The 21,811-nt window shown below is 39.3% G+C and overlaps 1 protein-coding gene across 2 annotated transcripts in view; it reads right to left on the reverse strand.

The window, feature by feature from the left end:
* kcnab2a (potassium voltage-gated channel, shaker-related subfamily, beta member 2 a) overlaps positions 1-21,811 on the reverse strand; it is an 87,393-nt gene that overhangs the window by 40,045 nt on the left and 25,537 nt on the right. For both annotated transcript variants that reach the window (XM_039612192.1, XM_039612193.1), the window contains exon 2: positions 14,658-14,822. In XM_039612192.1, coding sequence (XP_039468126.1) covers positions 14,658-14,734 — 77 coding nt within the window. In that variant the 5' untranslated portion in view covers positions 14,735-14,822. The remainder of the gene's footprint in view (positions 1-14,657; positions 14,823-21,811) is intronic.

Below are 21,811 nucleotides of genomic sequence, written 5' to 3' on the forward strand. Positions count from 1 at the left end.
GTGTATACTGGGTTGTATACTTGTCTAGAAAACAAAATAACACGTTTCTGATGGAGCATACTGTGGAATAAACAAACCAAGTACCGATTTCACAGCCATGTGAGGCTTTCAAAACCATAATTTGAGTAACGAGGTGCGCTTAAACCAAACAGAGCTGATTTACACACTATCTGGTAGGAAAGAGAAAGCGAGAGAGGGGATGAGATGAGGAAGCAGAATAATCTGGTCTGTTCAATGGGAAATCTTCCCGCCTGCCTGTGTGCATTTGTCATACCTAAGGAAATCTTCACATAGCCAAGTGTTGCTAGGCAGAAATATTCACTACTGCACACATTTCAAAGGAAGGATGCACTACTCGATCCTAGCATTCTGCTTCCAAACGGCAGCTATACTGATGAAATTGCCTGGCAAATTTTATGTATCTAACACGTGCATTGAAATTCTATCACAAAATCCACTGACATATAAAATTCAAAACAGACTGCAACTGGAGACCCATTTTAAGTTATCTACAAGCACTGTGACATCTCTGAAAATCCACAGATCTTAAGACCAACAAAGACCATTGCTTTCGAGCAAATGCCACTCAAAGTTAAGCTTTTGATGGTCCTGTCACACAAGTGCTGAGGAGTTAAACCGAGCTTATGAAACAGATGGTTTGTATTTTATTCTTGGCTGCTGATTCGCTGGCCCTGAATGGCCTGTATCCCTAGAACATATAGGAATAAAGCAGTATAATATTTTCAGACAGTTGTTAGTAAATCCCCAATCTCGACATCCTGAGAGGCCAAACCTTTCTCTGCCTGAGAGCTCAGTCTATAAAAATAAACTACAAATATAGTGCATGATAGCTCGCAATATACACAATAAATATTATCAGCAGAAAACAAGAACAATTACAAGATTTTGAGGTAAACTACAAATCCATAGGCTTGAATAAGAGTGGCAGAGTGGATATAGAAACTAAATAACTGTTCTAAAAAGCAAAAGACAAACCAACAGAGCAAAGCATAGTCACATACCTTTAGCTACTATAACCATGACAAATATGTGGAAAAGGCCTGGAAGGGTCCTAGCATAAAGCAACACAAAGAAATGTGCTCTGGAGGTTTAATTAAACACAAAGTAAGCTGACAATTTTGTCAAAGCTGAGATTTACATTTTATAATACAGCAACACCTGCAAACGAGGATCCAGTTTTGCTGCGTTTCTGAAAAGTCAGTCAGGCGTGAAACAGAAAATGTCCCCGTGCATTAAAGTTGCAGCAGCCGCAAAACCACAGAAATGTATTAAAAGCTTCAGTGAACTTTCAATCTTTACTAGGATAGGGTACCCTTTGACTGAATGAAAAACATTTTTGGTTAAGTATTTCCAAACCACAGAGGCACACAAAAATATGAGTGTAACACTTACTAAATGTTAAGTCTTTAATCCATCATTATTCCAGCTGCCTATGGACCTGGAGTAATCATTTATGAAACAAAAGAGGACAGAACCACAAATCACGGAAGGAAATTTAACTCTGATTCAGCCTATTATGAAGTGCAATGAGAGATTTACCAAGAAGAAACCATCATGGTCCTATGAGAACATTTTATTTAGATATAAAATCCAATAGTTTAGGATATGTGTGCTAAATATTGTTCTTAATTTTTAAAAGGATGCAAATTGACTACATCATGTTCCTAAAGTGTCTAAAACTATGAGGACTATCTCTTGTCACTACTGGGTTTTTACTAATCCCTGGCAGCTTTAACACAAATGCAAAAACACTTTTGCTAAGATAGTTAGGACACAAAATAGCAGAGAAAGAACAAAGTGAACAGAGAAGCATAATCACTAAATATTAAAAACAACACATTTGCAAGGTTTCCAGCTAAGTATGATGGGCCACAGATATCAGGTGGTTCCTGCCATTTAAATTGCAGAACAGTAACAGTAACAGGGGCGGTGTTATTAGGAATGAAAGAGTACTCAACTAGAAAACAATCAGTCAAAATAATCCTGCTCGTAATAACAATTCAAAAACATGTTCTAGAGAGGCTATATAAAAGTAATATTGTCCAACTGGGTAATGATAAGGCTTGCACTTACTTAATTTAAGGCTGCTCTTGACAAACATCAAAGTTCAAACTGACAGCTTTTATACAGAGCTATTCTACAGTGCTTTACACAGCGAGCCACATTCACACAGGACTATCTTCTATTCTCACACCACACACTCGTAAACAAATGACAACAGGGGCTTCAATATTTTGAGGACGCATTGGCATTCAGACTGAACATGTGGGGATTGACCCACTGACCTTTCAATCAGTGGTCACAGTCCATATCCTGGGTCACAGCTGTTCCCTTTATTGATAGAGGTAACTTTTTATTCTGCTTGTAATTCTATAAAAGTGGCTCATTGAGTGATTTATGCCACAACATAAACTCTCTGAATACCAGCTAGTTAGCTGTGTTAGATCTATACTGATAAAGCTGATAATCAGTTATTAGCAGACAGAAGAATAATTATCTACGACAGCCTACATACTAGATAGCTGCAATGCTGTAAATCCATATGACCTTTACTGTGTTGCAATATGGTATTGTTAAATGAAGAACTTTCAATATCAGATATTCAAAAAACATCATGTACTAACATGTCACAAGTCATGGTCTTTAGCTGAGTTATGCTGCTACAAATGACTATTAAATGAAAATATAACACGAATCAAAGCAAAAGAGAATTGTGTAATCCCCGGCATTCTCACCTCTTGTGCCCACGCTATATCTCTGACTAGAACATTTTGACAAGCTGTCAGACTAGGCAAGCTGGGGATAGCTCAAAGAGGAACTGGAGAGGTCACTACTGGAAACCAAATCCATATCACTCCAAGTACTGAAACAACATCTATCCCTGTGACTGTAGCACGACCCTCATCAAAGAATCGAGTCTGTGAGGTAGCGTGCTTGAGGTAAAACAGTTGATGAACAGGTTAATCTTCAGCCTGTTCATCTCCCTCCAGCTGCAGCTGTGGATACGAGCCTGTTGCTAAATTTAGAACTTGAGTAGGGGATTGCCTGAAGAAAAACGTCACAGATGCCCAGGCTGATACACATGCCGCAATGCCCTGAAATTGAGAACAAAAATAAGCCTCTGTGCAGATTTGCCTTTTCATCACCAAAAAGGTTTGTGCATGCGCATGAGAGGAAAATGAGTGAGGAAAAGACTGGTGGATTGTGTGTGGGTTAAGAAGGAGACACAAATGTTTGGATATCAAAAATAAATGGTTTATAATGCTGTGAGGCAAAAGGAAAGAAATTAAAATAAACAGTTCTCTACACTGCCAGCATTATACCTCATCACAGGCTGGCTTTGTAAATTGCTTTAGTTATCGGTTGTTCTGGTTTTAATACCAGGCTATGCTTAAACATTTTTAAACAGACATTAGCTGGACATAATGTTCAGCAGTGTAGGAGTGCAAAGAGTGACGCTCTCACTGTGCTCAGTGACTGCATTATAACATCAAGTGCAATGGGAGGCATCTGTGCTACTGTTCAACTTCACTATGAAAGTGGAACATCTCCACCACCTAGTGGGTATCTGTTGTTATTAACAAAACATCTAAAAGACTGTTTTTACATGACTGAGGTGGACAGCAGTGACTACACAGAGATCTACTTTTCAATTTTTTTCCAATGATGGGAGAAATTTGATACACACAAAAATGAAATTGTTCATTTTTTTCCTTTCAAAAAACTTCTGCAATGCTCAAATTAAAAGAGTTGCATAGAAATCATCTTTAAACCAAACACTTCATTAGTGAAGCTGCATTTTTTCCCCCTTCATTTTAGAATTGCATTGCATTACTGCTGAAGTGGTTGACTTAGTGTGGCTCTAGTCTAACTGGTCACAGTAGTAGATAAGTGGGAGACTGAAGTTTGGCATTTATAAGCAGTTTTCCTAAGAAACTACAGACAAACATTCAGCTAAGAAATTTTAAATCTGCCAAATCTATACAGAGGGAAGTGACTGATACGGCATTACCTGCATTTCCTATGCCTACTTTTTAATACGGTCTTGACCTTACTGTGTCAGCAATACACTTTTATCAGCTTTGATGTCAGTCTGCCCTCTGGTGGCCAAAAATTGTTCAATGCGGCATTAATAAAATAACATGTAGTGCAGCATTTTTATCCAACCAATTCAATCAAACTGTTGTGATTCACAACAAAAAAGGTGAAAAAAAATATCCTCCATATCAAATCAGAAAGGTTTACTGTACATCAAGAAACAGTTACTCTCAGGTAGGAACCCCCAGTGGATGTCATTACCATGTCCATTAGTATTAAGTCACTCCAGAAATCTATACTCATCCAGTGAACCTCCATAAAGCTCAGTATACACAGGCTTCCTGTCTCGCCTCACTGAACTCAAGCGGGCTCCTTTACCCACTGGCTGGCTCTCAGTCCGAGGACATGAACACTAGGGAAAGTTTTCCGGTGTCCAAATGGGCCTGCTGAGTGGTAGTATTTTGTTTCAAGGGCAACATAATGGAAATGGAGTAACCCTCTTCCTTAGGTTGAAATGCACGATATTGACAACTTTGAGGAAATCCCCATAATCAAGATGAACAGTAGTTCATTACTGTCAGTAAGGATATTTGAACATTAATAGACTATTCATTAAGACCATAGATATTTGTTAAATTAATTTAGAGCTGGGAAAAAACAACCCCACACTTGTCTTGTGATGAAAAACAATCCATCCTTCATTAGCATTCAACTGCATGAAGGAGGTTCGTGTGAACAGATGTCAGAAAGATAAGAGTAAGAACAGTTTAACTCCGATGCAGTAGCAATGCTGGCCCGCCTTATTGACCACACACCTGAAATAATGATGAGTTTGAGTCAGAGGTTGTGTGTACTTGCTGACCCAATTACACTCCTAATTACAGGAATTGCAGGAGATCACAGTACAAGAAACACAGTATTCTGGCAGGATTTCCTCTGTCTACTGAGATCCTGTTTAACCATTCATATTGATTCAATACAACAGCACAAATAAATAAATCACACAGATTTATTTCAAGACTACTGGACTGCACACAAGAAAAATATAAATAATAAAAACAACAACTCATGTAGTAATGCTACAACTTACAATCAACCGATGTTCTTTAATCCCGATACTCAAAGACTTGCACGCGCCGTCTGCATGACTAAACTCCCCGTCTACATGCACCCTCGCAAAGCTGCGGCTAAGCCTGTCATGGATCAGTGACTGAGTTTTACACAACACGGAGGTAACTACAGGCAAGGTAACATGCCAGATATGGTGACATACAACACTACCTGAAGACGACAGTAAAACCTGCTCACCCCAGGCACGGTAACAGCAGCCAGCCATAGTCACTGGTGAGAGTCAAAAACAACAGCAGCCATGCCTGAGTGTGATGAAACCTATCCGTGTCCGCGACAATAACACCATCAGCTTAACAGGCCATATTAGCCAACACAACAGCCGCTAAACCGGCTGCTGTCAGCCCAACAGTCCAGAAAATAATTTTCTGTCACTCTGCAGACGGCACGAACAAAAGGAGCGAATGGTTCAAACTCTTTCTTTTTCTGTCTTCCTGTTACAGCTTTTAGAAGTGCTTAAATAAGTAAGCTTACACTTTAGAAATACAAAATAAAAATATTTCTAAAATTTAATTCATGGCCTTCTACTTTTGTCAGTGACAAATATCAATATTTGTTTTACGAGGCCTGCATACAGTGTTGTTGATAATCTGATAATATTTTGCATGGTACCATATATATTAATATTTAAAGCTTTTGTGATGTAGGATGGATTTTTCATATACCACAGAAGGTTTAAATTGTTTAGATTAGGGACATCATAGAAATTATAAATTGAATTTGAAATCATCAAATTTAGGCACATATTGTTGTCCTCATGCCAAGAAGGCATTTGTCACGTCACACTGAAACAGACTAAGGAAATATTATTACTCTATAAACATTTAAACTTGCAATTTAATACATTTTACCCAAGCCAAAAAAAAATAGACAATGTCAAATCAAATATTAAAAAGGGCAGAATTGGCAACTTCAGGTAACTTTGAACACACTTGATGTAGTTACTTATTTATGTTTGGCTTGTGAGGCAGAGTTCTTTACAGTCACCAGGAAGGATTAGCAGAAGAAGGGAAAATATATGTGATCAAGGGGAAAGGAAAAGGAAGTCTGAGCGAGATTTTAAGGGGGCAGGTAACTCCTTACGGAGCAGTCTGTCCTTCCCATGTAGTTGGGCAAATATGCCACCGACCTAGATGATTAAAATAAAACCTGAGCCCCAGTACCTTTGCATGAATGCAGCCTGATCAGAGGACACAGCAACACTGTGCTGATAAACACTTTCTAAAGGCATATACGTTTGTCGTGACAGAATTTCATTTGTCTAGTTAAAAAAAAAAAAAAAAAAAACTGTGACAGAAGCACAAGCAGCTATAAGTTCACACACACACACACACACACACACACACACACACACACACACACACACACACACACACACACACACACACACACACACACACACACACACACACACACACACACACACACACACACACACACACACACACACACACACACACACACACACACACACACACTTGATCTGTCTACTCCAGCTGCAAAGCTGCCCTTACCTGCAGCTTGTCAGCACCCACCACTGTCCCAGTCTGGTGAGTATCTCAGTCCCTCTCAAGCTCTGCTTCTCTCTTACCTGTACTTCATGCCTGTCTGATATGACACACACTCCTCCAGGGCAAGGCCATTCATCTTCAGGAAGTCTTCCATGTTCTTAATCTGAGCGGCGACCCTCTGTTCCCGGAGTCTCTGCAGCTCGGCCTGGTCAGTGGGCCTGGCTGGTGGCTGATTCAGCCCCTGGTCCGAGTGGTAGCGGTTGATCCCGCTCCGGATGCTCTCGCTGTATGACATAGACAGCATCTTGCCACTGCCGCTGCTGCTGCTCTTCCGAACACCGCTGCCTGGCGCTGGCGGTTTGGTGATCTGCAGGTTTTCAGGAGGACAGTAACTGGACTTGCGTTTGCCGGGAGCCCCCCGGGGGCCACCGGCGTACCCTCCCGCAAACATGCCACCCCTCCCTCCTTCGCCTCCTCCTTCTGATGCTGAGGCAACTCGTGCAGAGAAGAATAAAGTAGTGACACGGACGAAGCTGGCAAGGGCCGACAGGGGACAGCCACCTCCTTAAATAGCACCTGCTCCCATAAAAAAAACAGAACTCCTGCCTGGGGCAGCACACGGCCATGCATCCTGTAATCAGAGTCGCACAACATAGCCAGCACCACCCTCCCCTGACAGGTTTACAATGGCAGGGTTACACAGGGAGCATTCAGGTGACTTGCTGGTGATTAAGGAGCAGGACGCAAGAGGGCACATGCTCTCTGCAAAAGAGGAAGCATTTAAACATGCACCAAGCAACAGGAGGGGGCGCATTCCTTCTCCAACTTCTTGTAGGACTATTAAGGAGAGCCAGGCTTTCTGAGTAGCCCACAATAAAGTTGAGCACATCCCTCAAATAGGTGTAAGCAGCAGATCAGGACTGGAATAAAATGTAAAAAATAACTTGAAACAACTGCAGAATATACACATGCCACAGATGCTTAATATAAGGCTGGGATTCATTGAAGGTGCTTGAGATTAGTTTAAGGCAACTCTGCTCCTCTTGGAAACACACAGTCCTCCTTCCTCATCCTTCATTCAACTGCTGCATCATTCAGATCTTAAAGAAAAATATTATGCTGAAATTAATCAACAGGGGGCAGCACTGCATCAAGTCCACTATCACTACAAGAATGTAACTTAATGCCAAATGCACCAGTCAGCAATGACCACAAAGCCGTTTTTCTCAGTAAAAGCCACGTATCACATTGTCAGACTGAAATTTTATATGAACATTATTGCTACATAGGTCTGAAAGGAGGAAACAACACTAAATATACACAAAACAGCGACATGGTAAATAAATGGGTGCTGAAAAACAGATTTATTTTTTTTTAAAAAAGGCTAAAAAAAAAAAAAAAAAAAAAAAGTAATTTACTGACATTTAATAGGACAAATAAATAAACACTAAATAAAACCTACAACACCACAAACCGATCTTTTCTGTATCCTTAACTACATTCTGTCTAAGTCATTGTACTTTCTTTGTTACCCCCACAAAATCACATTTTACTGACAAATACACTTGAAGAGTAGCTTCCTTGCATCTGCACACACTTTGCCGCAAAGAACAAAACCTCATTCTAAAATTAAACATTTTTAAGCAATAATCTCACACCATATACAACAAACTCAATAAAATCAACTAATCATCGACAAACTCAAAATCAACGATAAGTGAGATTTTGATATAGTTTTTTTATGTCAAATTGTTGACACCATTATGATATCTCAGGCTCTTCCCCTAAACTACTGGTTTCCTCACACAAGGACAGAAGACATAAATATAGGAAGACAATTCAGGCTAGGCAGCATGCATCCACACACCCACACACTCTTCAGTCCACGAACCCCTCACGCACACAGAACACACACGCAAACAAGCACACTCATGTGATCATGAGTGCAAATCTTTCCTCAAACTCACCCGATTTCTTGAAGGTCGGCTCATGAGCGAGATAATGGAGTGCCAGTCTGCTCTTATAAACACACACTGCAGACAGCGATGGAGCAGGTCCACCCAAACTGGGAGTGTCTTACTAGGAAACGTCTAAACCAATTAGTGAATAAGCAAGTGCATCCCTCCCCTCACCATTTGGACCATCGTCTATCACTGCAACCAACACCTCTCCTCTTCCCCTCCCTGTGAGATCTCATAGAAGAAATCCATTTATGCCGTTTAGTGGCCCGTCTTGTTTCTGCTCACCGCAGCAAATAATATCAGCCCTGAATTATTCACCAAAGCTTTTGCACTAAAAGCCTCTGATTGTTGTTCCACAGGAAAGAATACTAAGAGCTGGACAGTAATGAGTGGCTGAGTGTTACACACACACACACACACACACACACACACACACACACACACACACACACACACACACACACACACACACACACACACACACACACACACACACACACACACACACACACACACACACACACACACACACACACACACACACACACACACACACACACACACACACACACACACACACAGTCAAGCAAACACAGACTACATGTGTATGCACAGAAAAGAACAAACCACCGGGCATGTTCAAGTACTCTCTAACAAAGGCTTTATGAAAACCACACCAGTTAAGGACCCTTGCAGCATCTCTCTACATCTCAGTAGCCTTGTGCTGAGTCCAAAGGCAAAATTAGAGGGTGCTAGACTATAATGACCACCTGCACACAGAACTAAACAAGGGTATCTGTGTATGCCTTACAAAGAACAAAGGAACAAAAATCTTGTTTACCTGCATGAAATTTTAGGTTAAATTCAATTTTAACGCACACATTTGTGGCAAAAACAAGTAATCCACATCAATATGCTGGAAAAATATGCAAATGCCTCTGAATGCATTCTTTCTATACTGTGTATTCACACATCATTTTACTGAAAAATCTACTATGAACCCATCTATCTGCTGAGCTACTTTGGTATAACGACTGGAAAGATAAGATGAGTGACACCACTGAAGATGATGACTTTGGAAACTAGGCAGCAGTTTTACCTTGAGGGGGGGGCTCATATCTGTATATAAAAGTTTTCATACATTCACTACTGTAGTATAAGTAAGTACTACAAATGAGGAACCGATCACCGATTACTACAGCATGGACTCCTGAACACTACACAAGCATTAATGTATAACTGTGTTTGGTTTCTTTAAACGTGAAGTAAACAAATTAAACATTTGCTATACATTTGCAATTTTTCTTTCTTTTCCCATGCTCTACACTTAAGAGACAACAGCAGTTAACCATCTTTAGCTTTACCAGGAAATCCTCAGTCCCCTAAACATTGTCAAATGGTTTAAAACAAAACAGATCTTTTTCAGTTTTGCTGCGTTAACGAAAAGGCATGTTCAGTATATAATCATAGTCCAGCTCTGGACTGGCTAAGTCATATAGTAGATGCAAACAGTAGGCACAAAGTAGAGCTTGTGCTTGAAATGAAAAAATTGTTGACACATTAAAACAGAGCAGTCATGCACCAGTGGATATAAGGAAGTTTTTAACAGCTATATTAATCAACAGCATCAATTGTGTGTAGCAGAATTGTTACTATATGACTACAGAAACGTGACAATTAAAGGAACCCCCAGCATAAATTTCTCAGTGAGGCGTCCCAAATGCCGCCACAACAGTTTTAATGTACCTTGGCATTGCTTCTTCAAGTCTCTGGAGCTCTGCAGAAAGGATGGAGTGCCAAAAGATATGACCTAATTTGAGGTTTTGATGACAGCGGTGAAGACTTAGATATTGGTCCAAAATCTCAAATAGGTATTCAACTGGGTTGAGATCTTAACTATGACTATGAAAGTCACATTATTTCCATTAAACCATTCAGTGACCTTATGAATATGGGTATTCTGGGTTCCATCAATAAAAGTTGCAGAGCACATCTGTACCACTGTAGAAGATGTACTAGTCATCATGGTCCCAGTCTTGCAGTTTGTGTGCTACAACGTTGAGATTAGTGACAGGAATGAAACTTTCCTTCCCAGCATAAGGCCGTTTGGCTGTCAGAGTGATCGACAAATGAAGATTTGGGGGGGGGGGGGGGCTTAATCAATACCTTCACATAGGCCAGGGGAGCAGCTAGAGGGACCATTTGCACTTTAAAAGGACAGAAATGTAGAAGGCGCCAAGATAAAAATCCGATAGTGAGCTCATTACAAGCACATCCACATAGTCAGGGGTTTTTATAACTGGATCAGCAGAATATGGCCTGATATGAGACCATAAAATATGATCCTACACTAAAGCAGCCTAAAGACTGACCATCTAAAACCTCAATACTGACGGAGTGAGTACCAAATACCATCATCTCTGCATCTATAGCATCAATAGAAATGTGTTTTTTTAGACTAAGACGCATCATGTTCAGCTCTCAAGGGTCCAAAAGAGTTCGAAGAGTATGGATGGCAAAATTATTTATGTTGTGCACAAAGTCTTGAAAAAAAAAAAAAAAAAGGCAGTAAAACAAGCTTCATAATTGTATGTTGAAGCTTGAGAAGTGTGACTGTGGGTGTCATTGCTGAGAGAAAAAAAACAAAAAGAAAAGAAAAAAAAAGATTAAAACTCAGACCAGTATTGTCGATTCAAAGGTTTTATGTGCAACCTTGCAAAGAAATCCATCACCACCCCTATCAGGTTTAAGCTGGATAGTGCACTGCCAGCTAAATAGTAGATGATAAGTGTTATCTATGCTCAGAGGATGGATGTATGGTTTTAAATATCAGAACAGCAAGTCTCTGCAGCAAGGTTAATATTATAGTAAACTAAGAAAAAAAAAAAAGCCATTTACACTACAAACATAAGAGAATAAAATAATGTCAGAGACAGAAAGGTACCTGTAGAACTGCAGCTGTCGTTTGGGACTCCCATAACGAGCGCTGAAGATATCAAGGGAAAGGAGGAAAAAGGAAAGCTTTAGTTAATAAAAGCAGGAAAGGAAAGTAGTGTTAGCAGTGGCGAAGAGTTAGACGCAGACACTAAGATGGTGTTGAAGACACTAAGATGGTGTTGAGTGTTAGCCAGAGAGGGAACAAAATACGCAAAAGTTATGAGGGAGAAAAATAAAATACTGCATTATAAGGAGCTTTCCCAATACCTTGTTTGTTCTATATGTTGGCTCAATGAGAATATGTATGCAGATAATGTATAACACTCAAATTGAGATGACGTTATTTATGCGAGTTCAAGGACAAAACATAAAACAATCATAACAAATTCATACTGTAGCAATGTACACATACAATATTTAATGCTTTATTTTCTTTTGAGTCCAGGCAACATGACTTATGCCTTGAAATAAACTGTTCCCAACAAGTACGAGGGGAAAAAAAACAAACCAAAAAAACCCTAACACACACTATAGTTTTATGAAAAGACTGAACTAGAAGCATTTTTCCTTAGTATATATTACAATTTAGTTATTTAGGCAAAGTAGTAATTACACAGTAACCCTTCACCAGTTTTAAAATCATTGTTTGTTGGGAGCTATATGGAAGCATTCATTATGCATTCCTGCTTTGTTTGCTTCATCTACATGACTTGAAAAGTAACGCTGAAAGACCACGTACATTTTGTTTTGTTGTGCAAGTTCATATTAAACAAGTACTAAAGACTGATAAAAAATAAACACTGTTTAGTAAAAAATATATAGTTAGATGATGTGCTATCAATATTTCATCAGTGTAACCATGGCATTACTTTACATCTATCATTAGAAATAAAGCAACACTAATAATGCAGCTGAAGTTGTTGCTCCATTTTAAGCCATTAGTTTAGTCAAATGCAATACTTATGCAGTGACTCTTATTGATGATTGTGAAACTGTGGACGTGAGCCAGTACAGGTGAAACGCTCAAAGGCACAGCTGCGCTAGTTAGAGACCACAGTTAAACTCTGTAAAGACAAACATGGGAGGTAAAGATTTCCTGTCATCCACTTCCACTGTTCCATTACATGAATTCAAAAAGTGCTTTTTAATTTCTATTCTGTGCAGATCGCAAAATATTGCAGCTCCTGCATCCTATCAGTTCATAATGAATGCAATGTTAAATTCACACAGAGAACTGATTAAGGTAAATGAACAAATGAAGTAGTTGAGTATTTGGCGCCACTTGCTGGAGAAGTTTCATAGTACATGATAACGCACAAGGTAGTCCATTAGAGTAGAATAGAATAGAGTAAATAGAATAGAATAGTATACAATAGATCTTTATTGTTACATTGTTACAAGACCAAAGAAAGACAGTTTGCCAGTTTGTAGATTTTTAGATTAAAATTACTTTAAAATAAAAAGATAAAATAAAAGATACACAGATATATATAAGTTCTGTGTGTATGAGTGTGTGTGTGTGTGTGTGTGTATGTGTGTCATAAATGTGTCTGCCCTATAGCACAAATTAGGGGTCCATTTTACTTTAGCAGAGAGTGATAGCGAACACTGAATCCATTTGTTCTCTGAGGTATACAAACCATTTTTAGAGAACAGTAAAAGGTAAGATGTATATGGACACATATTATACAGTTGTCATAAAAAGTTTACATACACTCATGCTGGGCATGAATGTTTGGTAATTTGGGGTTTTGATGATTTCTTTGAATTGTTCTCTTTCCATGGTTTAAAGACTGTTCAGCATACATTTTTAATGACTTAAAAAAAGAAAAAAAGAAGTGGGTTCACAAGTCTGAAAATATTTTGGATTTTCTTTAATCCACATGGGGTCAAAAATACACATACAGGGTCATGAATACATCCCCACTAATATCTGTTTAGCAAGTTGCTCTTCAACTGGATAATTTTTGGTATCTATGAATGCATCGGAGAGCAACTTAATAACTTATTATCTTGCCCAAGGATGTTTTGGCACGCAGACTGCAGCAGACAGGGATCGAAACACCAATCTTCTGATTAGTTGCTCTACCACCTGAACTATAGCCACCTCAGTAGTAGTATTTGTAGTCCACAAATTTTCAATAGGACTGAGCTCTGGGCTTTGTGAAGGTCACTCCAGGTGGTTAATGTTAGCTTGATGAGTGTAGCGAGCCAGAAATATGCTAGAAGCTTGTTGAAGGCTACCAAAGGTGTTTGGCTGCTACGGGACATATAACCCAACATTAGTGCAGGTGTAGTTATACTTTTGACCCTGTGTGGATTAAATTAAAATCAAAATCAAACTTGCACCTAACTCTTGCCTTTTAAAGTCAATTTAAAATGTATGCTGTACACTCATTCCACCTTCGGAAGAGAACAGTTCAAAGAAATCATTAAAACTCATTCATGCCCATGATGAGTGTATGTAATCGTCTGACCACAACTGGAAATACTGGTAACTGTGTACATGGATGTGAAATGGGAGACAGTTTGTGTACTTACTTTCTCGGTTACAACAACACAGGTTACAGATTTTAAAGAAAGGCAGGTTTAAGGCACTTGCACTTTTTGTAATAACCACCGTAGGCGATGTCTGTGTTTGCAAAAAGATTTCCAGTCCTATAGAAGTGACTCATTTTGGGTCATACCAACCAAAACACTGTCCATTTTGGTAAAACTGATCAGTCTTAGTGTCAGAAAGAAGAATTACCCAAGCTTTAGTTAACTTGCGAATGAACATGTACTTTGACTCTCAGCTCACCTACCTCCATCACACCTGATTTTAAAATAGCCAGAATGCAAGAGTGAAACCACTCATACTGAGGCCTCACAAACTAATACGTGACTTCACAGTTTATCTTTTATACTGTCTGAGGGAACATGATTAAATGCCCACGGGTAAATCTTTCATTTCAAATATCTATACTAATTCACACACCTAATTCGACTGACATACATGAAATTGAACATGTGACAAAATTTGTTTGCATCTGTCTGTCTGTGTACGCATCCATCAGCTTACCTGTAGATCATGCCCGGTGAGCCAGTCTGTCGAAGGGAGAGGCGAGCGGGGGAGTCTGTGGTAGATTCAGGATACATGGAGGCAGGAGGGAGGGGGGATGTGGCCAACCTGCCGGGGGTGGAGTTCTTTCACAGGGACCACAGGGTCTATCACTTTTCAGTGCCTCTGAAAGAGAGCGAGCATGTGCATCAGTTATTGATATACTTTTGGTCAACATTAGACTAGTAATTAAAAAAAAGAAAAAAGAAGAAGAAATGAACACAAATAAATAAAATCCCACCCTCATTTAACTGTAAAGCCATTACATCAGACTGAGACTGAGGCTTCATTCTCAGCAATTCAAATGTTTCGGATATCCGTTACATGCTTAATTTGAAGCACACAATTCAGAAAACTTAATTTTTCTAATCAGAAAATGAACTACAATACTGGCACTCTTTTAGAGATACAAATGCCAGTAACTGGCTCCCTTATAGACCAACTATCTATATGGAACAAAAAAAGATGGCCTAGACAGTTTTTCAGCCTCAATACAAGTCTTTTGTTATCTGTGTCTGAACACAGTAAAGAAACAGAAGAGAAAAGAGTTGCATGTGACTCAAATGTGCAATAGCTCCACTGCCGTGATTTTGATGTTATTGTTTTGCCTGTCACTGTCAGAGAAACATGCCAACATTGATAAAAGGAACTGATGTGCGCTGTGGCATACAACTCTGATGGACTATACAGTTTGGTGCTAGTTTTTAACTGTGACTGGTTCTTGAATACCATCCCTGACTGCAACACTGCAGTTTATTTTATTTTTCCCCTGAATAACTGAATATAAGAATCGCATGCTTGGGTTGTGTAGACTAAATAAAACACATAATCCACAACATGTCACATTCACTGCCACATTTCCAGCTAGAGGAGCCTATTACACTCGTTTGACCAACCACATTAAAAGACTGTATGAGGTCAAATTGATTTTATCTGAAACCACACAACCCTGACAGAATCAGGAGGAAAAATGTTAATTAAACAAAGGCACACAAGCCCTCCCAGAACAGCAGCAGCACGTACAACTGGATAATGACCTTGAATGATCCAATTAGTACCTCAGTTGAACGCTGAAGCTGGTTGGTGTATCGGAGGTAAAACGTAGGAATAAACACCTCTCCAGATCTGATTTGCCCCAACTATCCCATGCCAAGTAAATGTGCCACTTTTGCTTACACTTTGAAACCAAACCCAGAAAACATCCTGTATTAAGTAAAACATGAATCTTAACAAGAGTAGCTGGGTAAGCCTGACACCTTCTCCAATTTTCACAGGGTTTCTTCTCAACTACACCACTAGATGGAGTCATGTCCTTATTCTGTAGACATGAGCTGAATGAATAAACCACCAGACCAATTTAACCTCTTTAGTTTCCTCCAGCTCAGTGATACAAAGTGAATATCGTAACAGAGATCTTGAGTAATCAGGAAATGACCAGTTCATACAGCAAGATGATTAAATGTTTCTAGTCCTTCGATAATATACAGTGAAAACTAAGGCAGAGAAAACGAGATGCACACACTAACTCCTTAGTTCATCAACCTGCTGCGTACTGTACATTTGAGTGTTCTCTACAGCAAACCACAGCTGATTCACTGCTTAGAGCAACTTGATTCTATGAATAATTCAGATGTCTGTCGGAAAAGCAGGCTACTGCTGTAAAGAGGTCCGTAACAAGCGAGCTGGGCAAAGGCTGGGTGGGTTGTTATGTATACACATATTGAAATTAACAGCCATTACCATAAGTTAAAAACAAGAAAGTATTTCACATTGACATCATAGTCTGTGATGAAGAGGAGCAGCACTCTGATGTCTTAACCCAGTTTTCTGTGGGGGATAAGAGGGGCATAGAGGAGGAAGCATCTATGTCACCCTGACAGAGCTGTGAGCGGAGAACCTCACGTTACCCTATTTCACCAGTGGCTGCACTCACGTGACTCATGGCTCGTAACGGACATCATAATGATAACGTGAAGGTGACTTTCTCCTCCCATCAATTTCCCAGGCAGCGAATACATGTCCCATGTTCACAAGGAGGCGTTAAACGCTCCCTGCCCATTCATTTCAATCATGACACAATGGATCATAGGTCATTCCAGCTATCGGATGATGATGATGATGGCATGACCCTGATGGGCAAAACACATGGCAGTAGATTTACTAAACTGCACAGCAAAGTCCTTGTGGATCATCATCTTTCACTGATGTGGATCAGAGGACACATTGTTTTGCACACAACCCACTAAGTCAAATATTTTGCTCCAAATACGATTTGGTGTATTTTGATTGACTCGGATTGACAGCCAATAAATACATGTTGCATGTAAGATGATCATCAACATTTAAGTTTTCCAGCAAGGTTGAAGATAAAGAGCATTTGTAAAAAGCCACTCAGATGCTATTGCAGTCTTATATTGTGCAATATTTGACAAGCTTAGGACAAAAACATTATTTAAGAATATATTATTGTACATTATATGTTGCACTATGCAGAGAAGTAAGAGTTTTTCAGTTTTTCCACTCTAACCTTTACAGCAAACAGCTTATGTGATTCTCAGAATTCTTTAAGGGTAGTTTGGAGTTATATATGAAATAATAAAGAGAAATCATATTGTTTTAATGGTTAGAAAGGGAAAGAACAATAGCTCCATGTAGGCACATCATCATCATCATCATCAAAGGATTCATATCTTACTGGCCATAACTCTTACTGTAACAATGAATCCAGTCAAACCCAATCAAAAATTAATGAAAGTAATGCTCCATTCTAGGAGTCTGACGTGTATACAAGCGCAAATAGCAAACGCCCATTAAGACAAGAGCAAAACATTCGTAACTCAGTTAACCTTTAAAGCAAGCATCACAATAAATGCAGCATTTCAGATTTTTTAAATCTATGACAAGTGCTACATCACAACACAGTTATCATTGTCAATTACAATCTGAGAAGACAGGAAATTACAGCAGTAATCAAATCTTTAACACGAAGGACAGGATATAATGCATGCTGAAGACATCAGTGATCTGATCCACTCAGACACAATTAAAGTAACAATCATAACAATAGCACAGAACTCATGCATACCTGCTGTGTAACAGTTGTTCAGACAGTTGGTAGCTATTGTAGTTTAGATCAGGATAACACTGTCTGGTTAAGCCTCCAAATTTTAATGTAAACCAATTGCAAGCTCCGTTACGTCACAAAACAAACATCTGTGAAGTGATGTGATAGAAGAGTGGAACAGAAATTACTATGCTTTGCTTTGTCCAATTAACATATGGGAGCAGAAATAAGGAACAGAGGTTCTACTTGTAGTTTTATGTAGTTGGTTATTATATATTGAACCCATTAAGAAAATACTTTTACTGTGCGACTGTAGCAGATTGTAGAGCAATGCACCAGTCTCTCAGAGATGCCTGTAGAGAGCTGCAGTTGGAGAGGATGCTGCTGCTGACTGCAGCAATGCGGTACACTACAGACTCATCCAGGCTCAAGTTAGAGGGCTCAGATTTACTGCACTAATGGGCCAAGGTGCACTTTGCAGATTAAAACTACAGACAGGGAAAGAGTGTTAAAGGAGAAAAAAAGGAGGTGATATTGCAGAAAAACTGTCCCATTTCCCAGATGGCTCTTGTTGTAACATGCGAGATTAGAAAAGGAAAGAAACTGGGTATGATGAAGTCTGGAAGTATTTACTATGATTGCTGTCAAGTCCTCTCTACAACCTTCAAACTCAAATACGCTCCAGATAAAATTCCTGCTTATGTCAAGTACATTTGAAACATAGGAATCAATGTGCATTATGAACAAACAAAACAGACTTCCTAGTTTGTATTTTATCTTTTCAGTGGTGCCCTGTAGCAAGCAGCAACACACCCACACCAACGCAGCCCCTTGCTTTTCTGATGCAGTGTTTCAGGTGATCTCAACACTGCCTGAAGCATCAATAGTTATGTGTTTACAACAGTGGCGGGACAGACTATTGATACATTGATACATGAATATGTCTCATGGTTTCCTTGTGCAATATTTATTTAATACATTGCCGTGACAGTATGGATGTTTCTTTTTAAACAAACAAGGACTCAAGGCACATTTCCTTGTCATTTTGAGAAAACACAAAAAAAATTATGAAGAAATATTTCATAACCCCTGATGGTGATCAAATTAAATTAAGCAACCCATGGTGAAGAAGAAACTCTCAGTGGCAAATAGCAAACAGCATGGGAAGCTAATCACAGAGGTAATTAACTGAATTCATATATTAGAGCTGAAAGATAATGGTAACGCACACAAACACAGACACTGCAGCAAATAAATACACAATTAGTACTTTTTGCCTTTTTTGATTTATTTTTTAAACAAATACTGTGATGTAGTACAATAATTGTTGGGCCTGTACTGACTATCACACAATAACTGTCTCGTGATACCACTGCTGTTGCAAAGTATCATCATAGTATCTTACTCTGAGTTGCTCAGTGAGTCCCACAGCTAGTTTCAAATACTGGCTGACCAAACCAGGATTTTTATCACTGATACCAATATTTGATGATATTAGCCAATATTTTTTCTGCTTTCAGACACACAAAATACAAAGAAATTACACATTTTTATGTGTATTTATTTATGTGTTACTAAGATAACACAACAATGCAGTTTAAAAATTATTTTATTTTGACTCGTTTGAGTTCCTCCTACCACCCTGGGTAGAACCAGAACTACCGCCACAATCTATGTTTTGCAGAAAACTGACGGATTGATAGATTTGATAATAATTTTATTATTGCTTGTAAAAGTGCTCAGACTTGACGTAAAGCTTCTATGTTATGTTCAGCCCAAACATGATGTAAAAGAGGCTAACAAAATGACTTCCACAGAAATGAAGTAGTCCAATCATCCATCCTCTTCTGCTTAGAATAATTAAGAGTTAAATGTTTTTTAACTGGTAAATATTTATTTTAGCACTGGTTACAAAAATCTGCTAATGCTAAAATATGGAGAGAGGTTGTGGTTAGAGACTTGAGACTGAAATGAGAGATGGTGCCTCTTGTGACAGACATCTATCTACATAGCCTCTCTTAAGCTGGCCTCATACACCGGTCTTTTCCAAACAAAATGCAAAATTGAGTCACAAAAGGCAGCTCTTCATGCTTTCCATCCATAAATCCACCTACACCCAGCCTAAGTGAATTCCCTCTTGAGACGGGGCTTACGTGAGCAAGGCAAGCAGGCAGGCATTGCTGGCCTGGAAAGCACAGTATAGTCCTGTCTAGTATGTTGACAGCTGCAGAAAACACACACACATACACAGAACCGAGCAGATGGCTGCGGAAGAGGGAGACAGGCTAACAGACGAGAACTGCCGGGGATATCCTACATGGGAGATCAGTCAGGCAGAGAGAGAGAAAAACTAACCTAACCTTGTTCTCCGGCAGGCTACAAAGAGGATTCAGATGGAATTTCCTCTTCTTCTTCTTCAACGACATTCATCAAAGGATGAAAGTCAAACCCATATTAAAGATGTGAATCCATGCTAGGGCATCATCTTTACTCTCATCATCAGAAAGACAGTTTATGATTTAATAAATGGCCTCCTCTCTGTTAAGCTGTGGAGGGCCCTTGATTACAGAAACAGTGCAGGTCACTGCCTGCCAACTGGGAGGGGGGAAAAAATAGCTAAGGCAATTTGCATAAATAGCCTATTTATACAGCAAACTTCTGATACAAATCCTCCTCCCCCCCAGTTAAAAGAAGTTAAAAGAGCAACTGAGAGCCCTGCTGTCAGGAGTCATTAAATTCTAGGACAGCTGCAGCTGTTGTCAACGCAGACATTTCCCACATATTATGGTCAAATTTTAAGCCATGCTCATCATCAGCTGCTGTGACTGGGCCTAAATAGATTACAGTTCAGAGGCAAATGTCTAATATAGGGCGTTATACACTCAAGTTATAATCTTTAAAACTTGAATTCTATCAAACCTCATTTTTGATACTACATATGGTGTTTGGTTTTTATTTCCAGCAAAAGTCAATTACTGTTTTTCACTGGTCACTAGTATTATTATATGTAGTTTATATACTATGTAACTTGTAGATACAAGATTTTATGTCTCTGGCATTAGCCAACGCAAACACTCTGCTCAAACTCAGGTAACAATAAAACAACAAAAAGCAAAAATAAGATTGATCATTATGCTTTCATTGCTGTAACTGAACATGAATTAGCTGTGGATTATCTCCATGAAGTCAATTATGTACCTGCCACTACCTGCTATTGTACAGCATGAGACATATAGTGCCAGGCTGCTTTTATCACTTACAGCATGAAGATGAATCAGCACTTTGTATGTCCCAGCTCAACATTTCCGTTCCTTTGTGCTGACTTGTAGTCTATCCCCAATATTAAAGCATAGTGCTACATAAGCTCCCACAGAGATACTATTCACTACAAACACAAGTCAGGTTTACAGACCATCTGTGAGTATGAGAAGAATGAGTGCAATACTGCGAGGCTAGTTGGCGAAGGGACTGCGCAGCTAACTTGGGCCTGTGAACCTGTAATGAAGCATTTGTTAGCACTGCAGGGAGAGAACATGCTGCAGTGAACCAGGAGCACAGTGAAGAACACTGCAGTAGAAATATGAAACTAGATTTTTATTGTTCTCAGTCCATCCCGGCTCTCCCTCTAGAAACCAAAGACAAATAAATCAAATCAAATTCAGGCCTGGAGAGCTCAGTGTGATGTGAGGAAATACCTCTATTTTGTACCACTTGGTATTTGATGCGTAAATGTCCAAAGAGACCTGACCAAGCAGGAGAACTACAGGCTGGAAAACTGCTAACCCACACCCTTTTCAAAGCACAAACACATTGAAATGACTTGTGTCCTTGCTTTTCTGGAAGGTTCAAATGCTTCTGACTTGCCTTTGAAGACAAGTGACTCCAATATGATCTTAACATCTATTCACTATGTACAACCTGACAGCCTGCCCTGTTTGGGGGGGGGGTTTGTATCCTTGCTCAAGTACTAAGTCGGTATCAGTGCTTCTGCATCACTGCACGTGTAATGACACATGGGCACAGGCAGGCTGTACAGAACAGTTCAATATTT

Source organism: Oreochromis aureus, linkage group 5 (assembly GCF_013358895.1).
Source record: "Oreochromis aureus strain Israel breed Guangdong linkage group 5, ZZ_aureus, whole genome shotgun sequence".
Lineage (NCBI taxonomy): Eukaryota > Metazoa > Chordata > Actinopteri > Cichliformes > Cichlidae > Oreochromis > Oreochromis aureus.